Source organism: Delphinapterus leucas, chromosome 3, assembly GCF_059928025.1.
Source record: "Delphinapterus leucas isolate spDelLeu-1000000601 "Yukka" chromosome 3, BTC_Dleu_Yukka2, whole genome shotgun sequence".
Taxonomy (NCBI): domain Eukaryota; kingdom Metazoa; phylum Chordata; class Mammalia; order Artiodactyla; family Monodontidae; genus Delphinapterus; species Delphinapterus leucas.
In genome coordinates this window covers 67,910,353-67,927,566 of record NC_143131.1, presented here as the reverse complement: position 1 = coordinate 67,927,566, position 17,214 = coordinate 67,910,353, and the positions used below count along the sequence as shown (strand labels likewise).

General features: G+C 37.7%; 1 protein-coding gene across 1 annotated transcript in view; it reads left to right on the top strand.

Moving 5' to 3' along the window:
- Positions 1 to 14,205, top strand: part of HAPLN1 (hyaluronan and proteoglycan link protein 1) — a 30,921-nt gene extending 16,716 nt beyond the window's left edge. The window contains exons 2-4 of the mRNA XM_030759641.2: positions 3,478 to 3,849; positions 11,443 to 11,745; positions 13,736 to 14,205. Coding sequence (XP_030615501.1) covers positions 3,478 to 3,849; positions 11,443 to 11,745; positions 13,736 to 14,025 — 965 coding nt within the window. The 3' untranslated portion in view covers positions 14,026 to 14,205. The remainder of the gene's footprint in view (positions 1 to 3,477; positions 3,850 to 11,442; positions 11,746 to 13,735) is intronic.
- Positions 14,206 to 17,214: the final 3,009 nt, after the last annotated feature.

Here is a 17,214-nt window from a genome sequence, read left to right as displayed (position 1 = left end):
ACAACTGTGGTCTATGAAGGCCATCAAATCTTTCATCACTGTCACTGACACTCACTAATAAAAATATGAAATTCCTGTAACTTACAGACTGAACTTTTAAAAAATTCAGTCCCCCTAAAACGAGCACATGTATGCTGCTTGGTTTTCTCTAGTTAATATATAAAAAAAAAAAAAAAAAAAAAGGATAAGCAATACTCATTCTGATGATCAAGGTTTATTTTTATCTTTTGATTTGCTTTACAACTGCCCTGTATATTGAACAGTTTTGACTTAAACATTAATTTCAAACCAATCCACATTTTTAACCCAATGATCAGATTACTCTAGACAAGACTGTGCAAAGTTTGCCATCAGCATTTTAGGCTCCCTTTGTTCCAGCCCTCTACCCTCTCCCTCTTAGTGTGTTTCCTGGCTGATCCCTATCATGACAACCTGCCATAGGGAGCCAGATACGAATCTTAAGCTCAATGTTCTCATGATGTAGACCTGTCACTCAAACAGCTAAGCCCTGCTAGAGCCTGCAACAGAGCCCAGGGCTCCTGACTCACTGGCCAGTGCTCTTTCCTACATCTTACCTGCTCTGCAACAGGCCACTCCCGCCAGCAATGCTCAATGCTGTGTAATCTGCAGTGTTGAGCTTCTAGAAGCAAACAAGCTAATAAAACACATTGTTCTAAAGGCCATGTTGGGGACTTAGGTTAATGAACGTTACTGGCCCTCAGTCACTCAAAGTGTTACACATTACCCAACTTTCTTAGGGTTCTTTGAATTTCAGCCAGGGCCTCGTGGCATCTACTACCTCAACACCCCAGTTGCCCCAAAAATAAGAATGGTGGAAATTTATACATTCTAGCAGACTTGTTAGAAAAATTATTTTGTGGGAAGCCAATGGATTTTTGGTGTCTGCTTAGGTCTCAACATTATACCACGTAAGTCATCATCTATGCAGAATGCTAGAGTATAAGTAAATAGTACCTAAAAAAAAATCAGAAGCTTATACTTCTAAAATACTACAAGACGATTTACAGTTAACCTCAGAAAAAAATTAGAAATTTCAGTCTCTTGTATAAGACTTTTGATCTGTGCTTTAACTCTTTAATTTATAAAACACTCAGGCCTTGTGTTCATTCTGGAATACCTTATGATTATGCTAAACCACACAATAATTTCCAAGTTTCCTATATAACACATTGTAGGTATTATTTTACTCCACATGGTTAAAAACTTTATAAGTAAGTGGAACCATGGAAGGTTAATATATGTCAAAATTATGCTCAATATTAGGCAGTATCATATAGGAGAAATACAGGGGGAAAACTATGCAGTAGGAACAGTTTGGGTCAGCCATTATTTTAAGTGCTTTATGTGCCTATTAGGTCAACTATGCATAGTAGACATTACTTTTCCTAGTTCACATGTAAGGAAATTGGGGCTTAGGGCTTGCACACCTTGCTCAAGGATTCAGAGCTAGCAACTTGAAGAGGTGAGGTTAGAACAAGGTCTCTGACACATCAAAGCCCATGTTCCTAACTACTGTAACTCCCCTTTAGCCCAGTGCATCTGGGCATTAGTTTTGACTTTAAAGTAAAAAGCTTGAGAGAATCATGAAACTGCAACTTTCTGAAGGCCTCATGTCTTGTCTAAACTCAAGTCCCAGCATGGGAAGGCCCAGCTTCAGGCGTCCTCCCAAGGTAGTGGGTAGATCCATGTTCCCTAGGGCCTCAGGCATTGCTGAGCAGACTTATTAAACAGCACCTTTTCCTCCTCCCAGAAAGAAGATACTACAAATATTTAGGTAGAACATGGATGCAGTCCCTGGGGATATTGCAGGGGGAATATTCTACATAGGGTAGAGTTGGATACATTTACCTTTTATGTCTTATGATTCTATGGGCCTAAATAAGAAGATAAAGAAGAGAATCTAAAGGAAATGCTTAATGAGCTGGATTTGTGATTCATTTTACTTAAGCCATTATCCTCTCAGTTTATGATCTATTCAAAGTAGGGGCACTGATGGCTTTAAAAGTGGTTCAACTGTTCAGTTTCAGAGGACTGGGGCTGACATAAATATGTTCATTTTTTAATATGAATTTTGATTGCTCTATGATAAAAATATAACCACTGTCTATTCTTGGACCCTTTATTTTAAAATCTGAATCCTACATGCGCCATTAAATAACTAAGATTTGAGGTTTGTCTGGAGATGACTTGCTACTCCTCCTGACGACCTGTGTACTATCGTTAACGATTTGTGACCAAGGTTTATTCAGAACCTCCAGCCTAAAGCAGGAAGGGCTGCTTGAAAGACAGCTTTGGCAGCCTTTGAGAGCTGTGTGTGGATGAGGTATGTGTGTCCAGGAATTCTTATATCGCTTTCTCATTTTCAAAGCTTGCACATCCTCAAGAGACCTTGTCAAGGTCAAAAGCGCAACGAGCGAACCAGGGGAAACCCCAGAGAAAGCCAAGATCTGAAAATAACAGCTGGCTCTCCAGAGGCCTGCGGCGGAGCTGACTTGGCAGGCTAGGAATATCATGGTGCTCCCAGGAAGGCAGTAAAGTCCTTGGAGGAGGGAGGAGGGAAGCAAAAGGGCGAGGCGTGGCAAGGCAGAAGCAAAGCGAGAGGATTCTGTAAACCAAGATACAGTAGAAAGCAGGGGTAGCGGGGGGTGGGGGGTGGGGGGGTGTAGAAGGAGATTTAAGGGAATAAAGAAACATAATTATCTGGTTAATTAGAAAATAAATATAACTTTGGATACACTTTTAACACCCAAGGTTTGAGGAATATATTTCAAAATCTGGAGTTTTTTAAAAAGCACTCACTAAAAATACCTTTCTGATGTCTGGCCTTTGTGTGAAAATAATACATGCATGTTGCTTGAAATGCTCCAGAACGGCATATCGCAGGTGTACATTTGAACTGAAGCCAGAGATGGGAGGACACTCTAATTCTTTGGCCAGAACAGTACAATGAAAGTTAATCATGTTGCCGTATACTTTTCCTAGAAATACAATACAGACTTACCGTATTAGAAAGCTCAGCTGGGGAGAGATCAATTTACCTAGCTTGAATGTTTTGGGTTTATATTGATGAAATAGTTATGGTTCCCTGTCACTTCTCTTGGTCTTGTTTCTACGTTTTTGATATTTAACTGTAGAAGAAAAATAAATAGAATTTACGATGACATCTTCAAACTTCAGATGACTATAGAGTATTATAGCCAATGTTTCTAATTGATTATAATGTACATCCTTCCTTTTTTCAGTAGCTTAAAAGACATGACTACCTTGTAGATGCCCTCTAGTTACTAAAGGTACCTTTCTATGTGGCTCAAAGATCACTGCTCAACAATGCAGAGAAGCTTATTGCCAATGCTACTCTTTGTCAGATACCCTGTGTAGGTAGTATATTTCATATTATAAAAAAGTCTAAAAGCATATTAATGGTTCTTTCCTTTTTTTCTCTGTTTTCAATTATAGCAGAAAATGGCCCCCGTCTACTCGTGGAAGCAGAACAAGCCAAGGTGTTCTCACACAGAGGTGGCAATATTACACTGCCATGTAAATTTTACCGAGACCCTACAGCACTTGGCTCAGGAACCCACAAAATCCGAATTAAGTGGACCAAGCTAACTTCAGATTACCTCAAGGAAGTGGATGTTTTTGTTTCCATGGGATACCACAAGAAAACCTATGGAGGGTACCAGGGAAGAGTGTTTCTGAAAGGAGGCAGTGATAATGATGCTTCTCTGGTGATCACAGACCTGACCCTGGAGGATTATGGGAGATACAAGTGTGAGGTGATTGAAGGATTAGAAGATGATACTGCGGTGGTAGCATTAGATTTACAAGGTAAGTATCTATAGATCATGTAAAACTTAGGAATGATAATTAATCATTGCTTTTTTTTTTCATGACAAGTAATGTCTAATGGTTGCCACGGTGCCGATGTGAGAAATCAAAAGTCCATGTAAAGAATGTTTTTCTGTTCTTTTGTAATCTGCAATCTATGATTCCAGCTTTCATATTTGAAATGTACACACAATAGTTATATGCAAATTTGAAGCTATTTGCAAGTAGGAGAAACATGCAGTGGAACTGAATTAACAACATTCAGAAACTGCCTTATGCCATTCAAAATTTAAAACTCATTACATAGTTATGAAGAAATTCAGAGTGGAGGCTTTTTTATTATGCTTCTAAAATTATCTCAGTTTCAAAATAATGGCAAGTTTTGTGAAGGACATCTGCTAACTAAAATACATTTAATTGTATTTTGTAAAATAACTGTGAAAACTTAATTTAACAAAAAAGTAGACTCTAGATTTATTTAAATATTCTTGTAAAGAAGTAATTTTTTTTAATGGTCCAGAGTCTCTTAGACACTGAATACCAAATGGTCAAGGCATTTTGTGGGGGGAGTTTTATTTCTTAAATATGTAATACATTCAGTAGGTTCAAAGATCAAAATGTATACAAAGCTAAACAATAAAATGTATCCATGCCATCCTGTTTCCCCTCTGCCCAAAGGCCTTTAGGCCTGTCCTTAGTTTCTCATGTATCTCAAGACACCCTTTATTCATGAACTTCAGTGTCTCTTTACATGGAAGGATGAATTTTGGCTGCATTAATAGAAGATTTCCTTCCTTATATAAACTATAGGTGTGTGTTTACTAGAAGCTCCTTCCACATTCTAGGCCAGATTTGTGGCTTTTGGAAAAATATGTTTGGCACACTAGCACTTCATTGAAGATGTGACCTGAATCCCACAGAGTGCCACCACATGCATGCAGATTTATTAGCTTTATGTATCTGATACATTGCTTGATGTTGTAAAGTTCATTTTTGTGACCTCTTGTCTCTCTTAGTTGTAGTTCTTGGCTCCTGATTGCATGCCCCCTTATACTTTGAGTTTTTATTGATTCACTTTCATATCCATGAACATTGGCATTATTCAGGATGAAAGAAGTAATTGGCTTAGAGAAGACAGTCAATCATCAAATATTAATTGAGGGTCACTTTCTTTTATCAAAGGGGCATCAGGCACTGGACGCTAGTAGTATCAAGATGCTTATGTTAGTCCCAGCTTTGTCAGTATACGTTTTGTAACCAGAGCAAGTTACTTATCCTTATTGTACCTTGGCTTCCAATCTATGAATAATAGGTTGAACTGTATTATCTGTCAAGTTACTTTTTCTTAAACTTAAGTAATTCACATGCCATATTTATTATCTCCCTACACTTACTTAAAAATATATTTTAAATAAATAGAAACCAGTATAACTTGCCAGAAATAGAAGGAAACCATAAAAATAAGTACAGTGAACATAAGATATTTCTAATTATAAATGGATACATGCTTGCTGGTGGCTTTGAGCATGAAGCCAGCTCTCCCTTTTCTTGAAAAGCAGATTTAACACGTGTTAGAAGATAGTACACTCTACGGTCAAACTGAGACTTCCTTTAAGACACAATTAGAGGTGTTGAAGGGGAATTGTAAGAAGAGTAATTTTTCCTGCATAGGCGCTGCACTCTCCCAAATCTCCATGTTTTCCATGCTTTCATAACACTTCTCTACCATATAGCACATACGTATATATGAGCTAAGTAAATGTGTCCAAGAAACCAATTTAAATGATAAATATTTTTACAAGTGCTGTTTTCGTACCATGAGAAACAAAAAAATTCCAAGTCATGGTTCCTTTCATTGAACAATCTTACAGTCCATTAAAGATTCTAAGATACTTTCAAAAGTAAGTACTTTAAAATAAGGTAGAATTTGGTAAAGTAAGTAGGTAAAACAAATTGCTCTAATCTATGCATATTTATTTTGCTCACTTTCAGTAATGTCCCTTGACAGCTGAAACTTAGGGAAAGCTCCTTTTCTAAGATAACATGGCTAGGAGTAAGAGCTAGGGCTAGAATTTGATACCAAGGGCACTGAATGAAGTCAATGCTTTTATCTACTATGATCTGGGAGTTTGCAGGAAGGAGAAAGTTTCTGTTGGGGTGGGAAAAAATGCAGGTTTCAGAGAGACAGTGGTGTTTGACAGCCTCAGTTCTTCTGAAGTTTTCTCAAGATTCTCAAAGGCCCCAAAGTTATTTGGGAGATGACTTAGGGACTGTCCTTTGGTCATACTTCATTAATTGGTGTGCCCATTCTCACTGCAGAGAATGTTTTTCCATCTTTCTTGTGTACTATAAAAAGGGCAGAAGCAGTCATTACCCAGAGGCTCTGCCTTGAAATAACTGACATTTCCATATTTAACATTATATACATGAATTCATTTCTGAAGTGGAGAAAATATATTCCTTCAAGAATAAGATCAGGGGCTTCCCTGGTGGCGCGGTGGTTGAGAGTCCGCCTGCCAATGCAGGGGACACGGGTTCGTGCCCTGGTCCGGGAAGATCCCACATGCCGTGGAGCGGCTGGGCCCGTGAGCCATGGCTGCTGAGCCTGCGCGTCCGGAGCCTGTGCTCCGCAACGGGAGAGGCCATAACAGTGAGAGGCCCGCGTATGGAAAAAAAAAAAAAAAGAATAAGATCAAAGGGACTTCCCTGGTGGCGCAGTGGTTAAGAATCCGCCTGCCAATGCAGGGGACACAGATTCGAGCCGTGGTCCGGGAAGATCCCACATGCCGCGGATCAACTAAGCCCCTGCGCCACAACTACTGAGCCTGCGCTCTAGAGCCCACGAGCCACAACTACTGAGCCCATACACTGCAACTACTGAAGCCTGTGTGCTCAGAGCCTCTGCTCCGCAAAAAGAGAAGCCACTGCAATGAGAAGCCCGCGCACCTCAACGAAGAGTAGCCCCCGCTCGCCACAACTAGAGAAAGCCCGCACACAACAAAAAAGACCCAACTCAGCCAAAAATAAATAAATAAATAAATTTATTTTTTAAAAAAGAAAAGATCAACTCTACCCTGAGCCCTCCCCTTCCACCCCCAGCTATGATGTTCTCAGAGCACCGTCTACAGATTTCCATTGTAATTCTAATCACATTTTGTTTTGTAAAATTTGCAAATTGTCCGTCTTCACCTGCTAAATAGGATCTACTTGAGGCAGTCAAGTGCCAAAACAAAGTAAGTGCTCAGTAAATAGTTTATAGGTGAGTTAATGTTTGATACAATGGGTTTATACTTTCAAATACAAAAAAGCCTGCATGCAATGGAAGGCGGTGGAAAGGAAGAGACATTTCATTTGGACCATGAAAGGTGCACCTGGTTCTTTCAAGGGGTAGAGAGCATGACAAAGTGGGAAAGAGGGCATCACAGGTGTGAGGGAGAAACTCTTCAAAGGCCAAAATGTGAATAACAGATGCCACGGACAGCATCCGCCTTGACTGGTTAAGGCTCAGCATGGCAACAGGGTGGGATACAAATTTTTAACTTTTTATTATAGCCAATTTCGAACACTCGGAAAAGTAGAAAGACTAGTATAATGAATCTCTATATATCACCAGCTTCAAAAAATGTCATGATATAGCCAATCTTATTTTATCTTGCTTTATTTACTCCCACCCCCAATGAATAATTTTCAAGAAAATCTCAAGACATTATTTTATCTATATATACTTCAACATGAGATAAGAACTCATTTTAAAATAAAATTACAACATTTAAATTATAGAATAAGATCTGAGGAACCTTGATTGCTACCTGAGGATGGTAGGGACTTGACAATTTCCACCTAGTCTGGGGTAGATGCTCAAGGTGCAGCAATTATATACATAAGAGTTTGAAGGCTATGATAAACCACATGTAGCACAAGAGATACCTTGTGGTTATCATTTACTAGCTCTTATTCCACGTCCTGACCTTTTTCCATTACCAATTACATCCTTATAGCGGACCATCTACCAATCAGCAAGTTTCACTCAAGCTCCTTGTCAATCTTCTAACATGCATAAATTAGACCAGGGAAGCATATCATTTTGAACGTCATAATTAAGCTGCCTTTCCAACTGTAATTGTACAATGCCTTTAATCATATTGGCCCTTTAATACCAGATTAAATGCTATGTGCTTCAAAGAATTTTCCCAATTAGAAAAATATCGTTCTTCTTCAAGATGCCCAAATTGTATGGTTTGTATTTATAAGATTTTATTCTGTCTTGGATTCAAATTTATATATCCATAGTATATGTATCAAATCATAGACTCTTTGCAGAAATAGGCCACACTCCAAACTCAAGGTACCCTAGAGTACTGAGTGCAATGCCTTGCTCTTAGTTGTGTTTTAAGATCTGTTTTTCAAATCACACTGATTAAAAAAAAAGTAAACCCTTTGAAACACTGACCTACTATGAGTTGGAATTAGCTGTGGAAACACAATTTTTTTTCATATAGCATCTTGGATAGGGTAAAGCCCTCTGATTACTACCAAATTACCTACACTGCTAGAAACAACACCCAGCAAGAGACAAGCCTTATATGAATATAACAAGGAGAGTGTCACTAGACATTCATGAGCAGCCCGATACAGAATTCATTTGCGCAATCAATAAACATACAGATAATATGAAAAACATATTTGTGCTGCCAATCTTCCACTGTATTGGTCTTCCATTGATGAAAATGGGGCCAAATACACAAAAATATAGTCTGAGGACTTTTAGAAATAGAAAGCTAATTTCAGATATGTACATAGCACTGAAAGGTACTCTGAGAGGCACTGAAGAAGGTAAAATTGTTCTGCATGGTCTCTACCTTTTTATTACTAAAAATATTTACTTTGTGGAGTTACTGAAATTTCCTTAAGCTTTTATATGTACCATGGCATGAAAACCTTTCATATATCCAACAAATTGATATTTGCCAACCACTAGGATGAACTGGTCTGTGCAATTGTAAGTCTTAAAGAATGTGTTTTTAAAACATTTCAGTTGACTAAACTACCCACATCATTTGATATTATTCTTTTCCATGTGAGGTATCTTCCTTATTAATCCCCTTTTTAGAGATGCATACCAGCCCTTCATGGAAAAGAGCTTCTGATTATATTTTGACATATAAGTATAAAATAATCATATTTGGAAAATAATCATATACCCTTCTTTCTCACCCATGAAAGTCTAACTTTTCTTATTTTTGTAATGCCGGATGAAAGCAATCACCATTTGCTCCATAATTCAGCTGTAGGAACTGCACTTTTTTCCACAGAGCCAAGAAGGTTTCTGTAATTATAGTCTTAGATGTTGACATCTTAACTAGCTGAAAGTAAAAGGAGCAAATAAATAAAATACTAAGAAACATGCAGTTCCAGAAATGCCCACACTTGCACGAAACATTTGATTGTTGAAATGTATGCACCAAATGTGTACAATACAGTGAAACTTTTAAAATGTTGGTGGGGACACAGAAATTGACCTTGATTTACTTGGAATGTGTTCTTTCCAGTATCATCAACCATTAATTAAAATCTGCTAAGTAAATCTTTTGAGTTACTGTAAGTTGATCATTTATTCTTACAATTGAAAAATAGTAAAATTTTAATATAGGGTTTCACTTTGACTTTGAGTAATGATTGCATGAAATTATGTTAAATTTGAAAGGAACTCAGAAATATATTACACTGGATTTGGAACTGAATCAAACATAACTCAGTGGTTAATCAAGGACAAATTACTAAGGAAAAAATTTTCACAATGCCTATGGGAGTCCACCAAACACAGTCTGGTGAATTTAAACTGAGAGGTTGTCTAGGTCTTTAAAATTATTATAAATTAAAAGGGTCTACATTCTCCACTGTTACCATCTTGAACTATTTGAGAAATGTAATTCAACCTAAATGGTTGAATTTTGGTTTAAATACTTTGAGATTTTCTCTCACTTAAGGTCTAGCTGCCAAGGAAACCTCTACTGGACAAATTAAGTATTTTCCTTTTCACTGGCATTCCTGGGGTTACTGAGAAAGAGGATGGAAGGCATGAGGGGACGGAGAGCACCAGAGCAGCTCCTTCCCAGTGCTGACTGAGTCTTAGCTGGCTGCCTGGTCACAGCCCTTCTTAGAAGGAGTCATCTTCAGGCCTTCCCCACCTCCATTCCGCCCACTGCTGCAGGGGGCAAAGGCAACGAAGGGAGTCTTTTCCTCCTTACTTTTGGCTCCGATTCAGCTTACAGATCCTTCAGCCAAGAACCTGAGAAGGCAGGATGAGATCAGGAAGCCTTCCTGGATCTCTGCCTCTAGTGGATGGTGCCAGCTGGACTGCCCTACAGGGACAAACATGTCCAGCAGAGACTTTCAGTGGATGTGACTTGATTTAGGCTACTGAAATTTCTTCTTGTAGAGTCTTCCAGGACAATTTCTAAAAGAATACATTTCCTGTGTACTGGTTACACTGTTAGTGGATTGTGCATCCATCTTGTATAGGGTCTGCAGTCTCATAAAATAGCACATTTGGTATAATCCACCAAATTACTGCGTCAGCAGACAGTTTTTTACATTCCACACACTAAAATATGAATTATTTTTAATTATATTTAAAAATTCAAGGCAAAGCCTTGAATAATCACTTGAAATTAATTGTCTTTTAGCAACCATGGGAGACACATGTTGATAGTGGTCCTTCATAAAGTCCAGCAAATGATATAACTTTGCTTTCTTATGATGCAATCCTTACCCTTTAAAGAAACTGTGCAGAAAGTTGTGAAACAGCTCAGACATCTCCCATGATTATCTGACGGAAAGAAATGCTTTTGGAAAGCTGTTGCATCTTCCCAAAGTCAAGTGCCAAGTCACAGTGTTTACATATACTAAGGGTTCTTGTCCTCTAAAATATTTAATTCTTTGGCAATAACTTTGACAGATGTTTATTTTGTACCTACCTTGCACAGGACAAGCTTCTGGAAGCTTTTTTTTTTTTCCTATTTGCAATAAAAATGTTTTTAAAAGCTTAGTTTCGGTTTGCAATACATGAATACAGAAACTGAAAAATAGTAATGGAAACATTTTAAAAACGAAAGCTCTTATTTTAGTCACATTGTTCAAGGACAGAATTAAATAAGATTAAGAACTACACTAAAAGTTGAAACAGATAAGAGAGCCACGATGTCTTTTACGGAAGTGCCTCACTGTAAAAAGTTACCTTATTAATATGAAATAAGACCGCTTAATTATGTTGTTGTCAGATATGCAATAGGTAAGTTCTCAGGGAGCGCTATTTGGAAACTATAATCTGCAGACCCATCGTTTCGGAAAGGAGAATTGTGAGGACTGAGCTGAACTCTTAGCAAAAGAGGTAAATCACTGAAGTTACCAGACCAAAGAGCTAACTGTGAGATGCTCAGAGCTGAGAGGTTGTTTGAAGGGAAATGGGACCATGAGAAAACACTGCAAGTTGAACAAAAACTGCTTCTTCATCTGATGGAGATTCTATTATGTTTTTCCCCACTCAAGTGGGATTTGTGCCACTAACGATTCCTTGCCTTCTCCTTTGGACAGGTGTGGTATTTCCTTATTTTCCACGACTGGGGCGCTACAATCTCAATTTTCACGAGGCACAGCAGGCTTGTCTGGACCAGGATGCTGTGATCGCCTCCTTTGACCAGCTGTACGATGCCTGGAGGGGTGGGCTGGACTGGTGCAATGCTGGCTGGCTCAGTGATGGGTCTGTACAGTATCCCATCACAAAACCCAGAGAACCCTGCGGAGGCCAGAACACAGTGCCCGGAGTCAGGAACTATGGGTTTTGGGACAAAGATAAAAGCAGATATGACGTCTTCTGTTTTACATCCAACTTCAATGGTAAGATATTAACCACACTGCCTTGTTTCCTATCCCAGAGACCAATACATACTATGATGTGACATTAAACTTTTAATCTTATCTACTTAAAAAAAAAAGAAAAAAAGCTTTGAAGTGTTGCTCCAGATACAAGAAATTCTTAAATGTCATAATTTTTTAAAATCCAAAGACATCAAGCAAAAGTACATATTTCCATGATTCTTTGGTTTTATTGCATCCAACTGTTATTATGAAATAGTTTAACTGTCATGTTGTATGGAGTCTTTTTCTTACTGCCAAAGATGATGCTGCCACTGTGTGCCTTCCATGGGATAGAGACCTCTCCACTGAAGTAAGGATGGCATCTGTGTCACGGTCGTCTTCTCTAAATTACAATGTCAATTTATTCATAGATGATCAGCAAAGCTTAGGATAAAGAGAGAGCATTATCTCTCTGATAAAGAGAGGGCTCAGGATAAAGAGACCTTTGCAAGAAAATTAAGTAGAAATAACATTGGAAGTGAAAGCAGAAGTGAGAGATCCAGGTTGTATCAGTGTTGATGACTGACTCATTGAATGTGACACAGCTCCCAACCCTATCTTGCTCCTTCCAGAACCAGTGATGTAACATGTAGGGCCCAGTGCAAAATGAAAACGTGGGCTTCTTGTTAAACAATTATTAAGAATTTTAAGATGACACAGTAAAGCATTAAATCACGCGTGCGGCCCTGGCCCCATTATTTTATATTTCAGGTGCCTGGTGACATGCTTTGGCAAAAACAGCAAGGGATCAGGGATCAACAAACTTTCTGTAAAGGGTCAGACAGTAAATATTCTTGGCTTTGTGGGCCATATGGTCTCTGTTGCAACCACTCCATGTAGCTTTGTATGTTATAACACAAAAGCCGCCGTGAACAATATTAAACAGATGGGTGTGACTGTGTTCTAATAAAACCTCACTGGACCCGTGCGCTGTAGTTTGCCGGCCTCAGCTACAGATGATAGAACTAACCCTCTTATTAATGTTCGCGTGACGGCTGCCCTTTCTCCAAATCATATCCTCTTAGTCTAGAAAGAACAGGCAAGCATTAATTTAGACTTCAATCATCTGTATTTAAAGAGAGGCAGGAGGGTATCACATTACAATGTGTAATCAGGTTAGACAGTCTGATTCTATTCTGCCAGAAACTAAAAGTCTGAGAAAATCTTGCACTGATGGGTATCACTTTAGTCAGTTGATGTCATATTTTATACATTTCATGCATATTTGATACAAATTGAAGGAATCTCAGTCATTAACACAATTGAATTAGTGGTTGAGACTAACTTGCTCTTTCTTGTAAAATCAAGAAATGGTTAGGTGTCAGAGCTCCCACAGAGGGAAATTGAAAAAAATAACTAACTTCATCCTCTTTGCTAGTGAGTGAACAGACTGAGTTCACATTCTGAGTCCATATTATTTATGGCAAGTGACTTCCTGTATGTTTTGCATTTTCATACTGTAGTCTTTGAATAAGAATAATGTCTTATTGATACCTGTAATGAAAAGGATTTGAGGGCTTTTGATTATTTTTAAATGGACTTTTCTGTCAGGAATGTTTTTTGATCCTTTCACATTCAAATTTTGCCTCTCTAGAAACTTGTGCTGGGCTTCAGTCTTGCTACAGCTAGAATTTAAATAGCTCTTGCTTTTAACATGGAATTCTGTCTTCTCTAGTGCCACAGAAGGGCCCTTTTTGCCACTAATTAGCTAAAAGAGACCTGTCATTTCCCTTTTCTTTTTTACAGCTTTAAAAGGGCATGTCTGACATTAAGGGGCAAGGAAAAAACTAATTTAATGGAGAGCAACCTAGGGGCACTACATTTAACTGACAATCCTGTGTTTCAGAACCTTTACAGACACTGCTCTATATCCCCCTTCATTGAGAAACACTTCTATTTAGGGCTCCTTCCACCTCTGTGGGGCTGAGCCACAGACAGGCCCACTGACCCTCTCTCCTTTTCTCCACAGGCCGATTTTACTACCTGATCCACCCCACCAAGCTGACCTACGACGAAGCGGTGCAGGCCTGTCTCAATGATGGTGCTCAGATTGCTAAAGTGGGCCACATATTCGCTGCCTGGAAACTTCTGGGATATGACCGTTGCGATGCAGGCTGGATGGCGGACGGCAGTGTCCGCTACCCCATCTCTAGGCCAAGAAGGCGCTGCAGTCCTATTGAGGCTGCAGTGCGCTTCGTGGGTTTCCCAGATAAAAAGCATAAGCTGTATGGTGTCTACTGCTTCAGAGCATACAACTGAGCGTGCCCCTAGAGCACGTCAGTTTTAAAGTCATTAAGAACATGTGAAAGGTTTTTTTTTTTCAGTATGAACTCATGCAAGTTACCAAAACTGTGATAACCCTTTTTTACTTACTGTAAAGTCATTTTCATAAAGACCAATTCATTAATTTGTTTTTGTAAAGCTATCATTCAATATATATTATAAATTAATATAATTTTAAGGGAAGCACTACATAAGGAGGCTTTAGAGCCAAACCGTTTAGGCTACATCATCTCAACGAAGTATCCTTTCATGATCGGGGCATGCAATAGCTTAAGGATTGCTAGGATTAAATTAAGGAAAGTAAAGCTACTCAGAGTAGCAGCTGCCACAAGCACAAATTTTACACATTTGTACAATTTTGAAATGCACTACAATAAACAGATTAGAGCAACAGATTTGAAATACAGGCTTCTTTACATAAACTGAGATTCTGAGAGGCTGCACAAAACTCAGTTTCACAAGGGAACAATCTACACTTTTCTAAAATATTTCAAAGCTCCAATAGACAGAATTATTTTACTCTTTAAAATCCTGCCTTTTTGACCAAAAAAAAAAATTCATATGGACTCCAATGTATAATAACAAGCACAGTTAAAACCCCTTAATAATCCCATTTATATGAAGTATGAAACTAAAATAAGCAAATAATATTTAACCAATGAAACTCCTACCTTCTTCTAGTTAAAATTACACATGCCTGAGAAGAATTGTTTTATCTTTTGAGTAGCTTTACTGAGTTATATTTAAATTCTAAGGGCCGTTTGCTAAGCAGCATTTAGCATCTACTCAGGGCAGTTATATAGATAAACTGCTGGACAGAAAAATTGTAAAATTTAGCAGCTTGATTTTATGTTAGCCTACGAAATGTTATTGTCCTATAAAAATAACTTTAAAATATTTAATATTTCTTTATTTACATGACATGACAAAAATTTAAATCATAAAAGGAATGAATTACTATACTTGTCTAACCAAGAAATAAGAACCCAACTTTAAAAATTCTTATTATTCCTATTTGTATATATACTAGAAAGCCCAAATGGTGCCTGTGTTTGGGGAAAAAAGTCAACAAAGTAGTTTTAAACCTTTCTCCATAAAGAAAATGTGGTCAGTGATGTCACTTTTCTTGCTGATCATCATTAGGCTTAAATGAAATGCTGAAGCTGTCATCAAAGAGTTTACACTGAAATCTTCAGGGCTTTAAACGAAAGGGTAAGAACAGCTTCAGGAAAACAATTTTCCCTGTTAGCAGCTCCAATCTTAAATAAAGCTCGGTTTTCCTATATTTTTATGACTGTTGAGACCCCACAGGGACCAATATTTGTATTCAAATTACATTTCATGGTTTCCCATTGTTTCACAATGAGTTCTAATAAATGGGATTTAGTATAATAATCCAAGTATGACATAGCTCGTATGCTTTCATGAATGTTTTTATGTAGATTTTCCTCCCATGAACATGAGTAAATAAATCTGTTTCCTGAATTGATTGTGGTTGCATTCAAAGCTCTGTAATAATTCTAATAAATTTACTCTATAAATGTAGAATTATGTGTGTGGAAGGTATAGAACAATTGGAATTCCATGAAATCATGACTATATGCATACATTATCTAGGCAGAATATTATAAATAAAAGTAGATCATTTCTTCCACCAAAAGCACATCTGGAAATTTTCAGATGCTTTCATATTAAAAGATGAGAATGTATGCATGCACATTTTTACATTAGGTTGGATATGCAAACTGTACAAAAAATATAAATCCAAAGAGATTGTGAGGTTTAACTCAAACACTGCTAATACAAATAGAACTCAAACTTCTAAATTAAAAATACCTGAATGGTCTAGGATAAGATGAATATGTTATTCAAAGAGGGACTATCTCCAAAATAGTGACTCTAGTACCTCAAATATGGGGGTTAGCTCATTGGAGGAAACCCATACTTGAGTGATTATTACCCACGTTACAAAAATCTTATTGGAATTGCAAGTGGACACAAATTTCTATTGAAGCAGATATATAATTTTCAGTTATTGCTGCAGAACTCTACCTTTATAATATTAAGCATAGTAGCATTTCTTAACTTTTGAATACTTACTAGTACAGGAATTGGTGCTGATCAAAATCTCTGGAGTGACTGTTAGTTGATTAAAATCTATACTGACTGCACACCATTTTTCCATGCTTGTAAAAAAATATATATATATGTCTTAAAAGAATGAATACTGCTGGGCAGAATTTTTATCTTCTTCTGACTTCCCCCAAAGGATCAGAGTTCCCATACCTTTTTGGACTCCTCCTTGAATAAAAGTTTCTTTTTAATGTTCTTATTTTGCCATTTTCCACCAAATGTCTATTTTCCTACTTCATTCCTCAAGGTATCTCACTGAGAATGTCTGAAAAAGAAAGGTTATCCTAACACAATTCCTAACAGAAAGTCGGTACAACACTGGTTAATTCAGAAAATTGCTCCTCAGACTTGGGTACCAAGAGTATCAGAGGGATGAGATGGGAGTCTGGGTTAGGAAATCCTTTGATCATTTTGTCCATAATTAACACTTGGCCCATTTAAGGAACAAAGTATATCTGCACATTTCACTGACTCACCTACATTGGAAAACCTAAACAAAAAGAAATGATTCATATAAAAGACAGTATAAGAATAAAAACAAGTTAGTCATGTTAACACTGGAAGCCATCTTTTAATGACTGCTGCCATATTTTATCACAGTAATTTCTAGTCAAATATGGTATTTTTAAATTTAAACTTTCTCTCATAGAAAGGGGGCCGGTACCTGTTAAAGTTTTATTTTATGCAATAATATAGTCACTTATTATTTTGGCAATTAGAAGTAGTCTCAAAGGAGATTCCAATTTGGTTGCGGGCAGCCATACTGGGTTTCTTGATTTCAATGCTCCAAAGAATATGGTGGTCTCAAGGAGTAGCTGACTACTAAAGAGGGAAGGATGAAAAGGGAATTACCCATCCATTCTCAGCATAGAATGCATCAAGAATGATCGATGGATAACTGACACAGTTGTGTTGAGAAGTTAACTGTATCATAGCTCACTACTGCCAGCACAGCAATGATGTACAACGAGAGAAATGAAAAATACAAAAGTCATTACGCCACCTGATTAAAAGGAAGTCAGTATTTCAAGG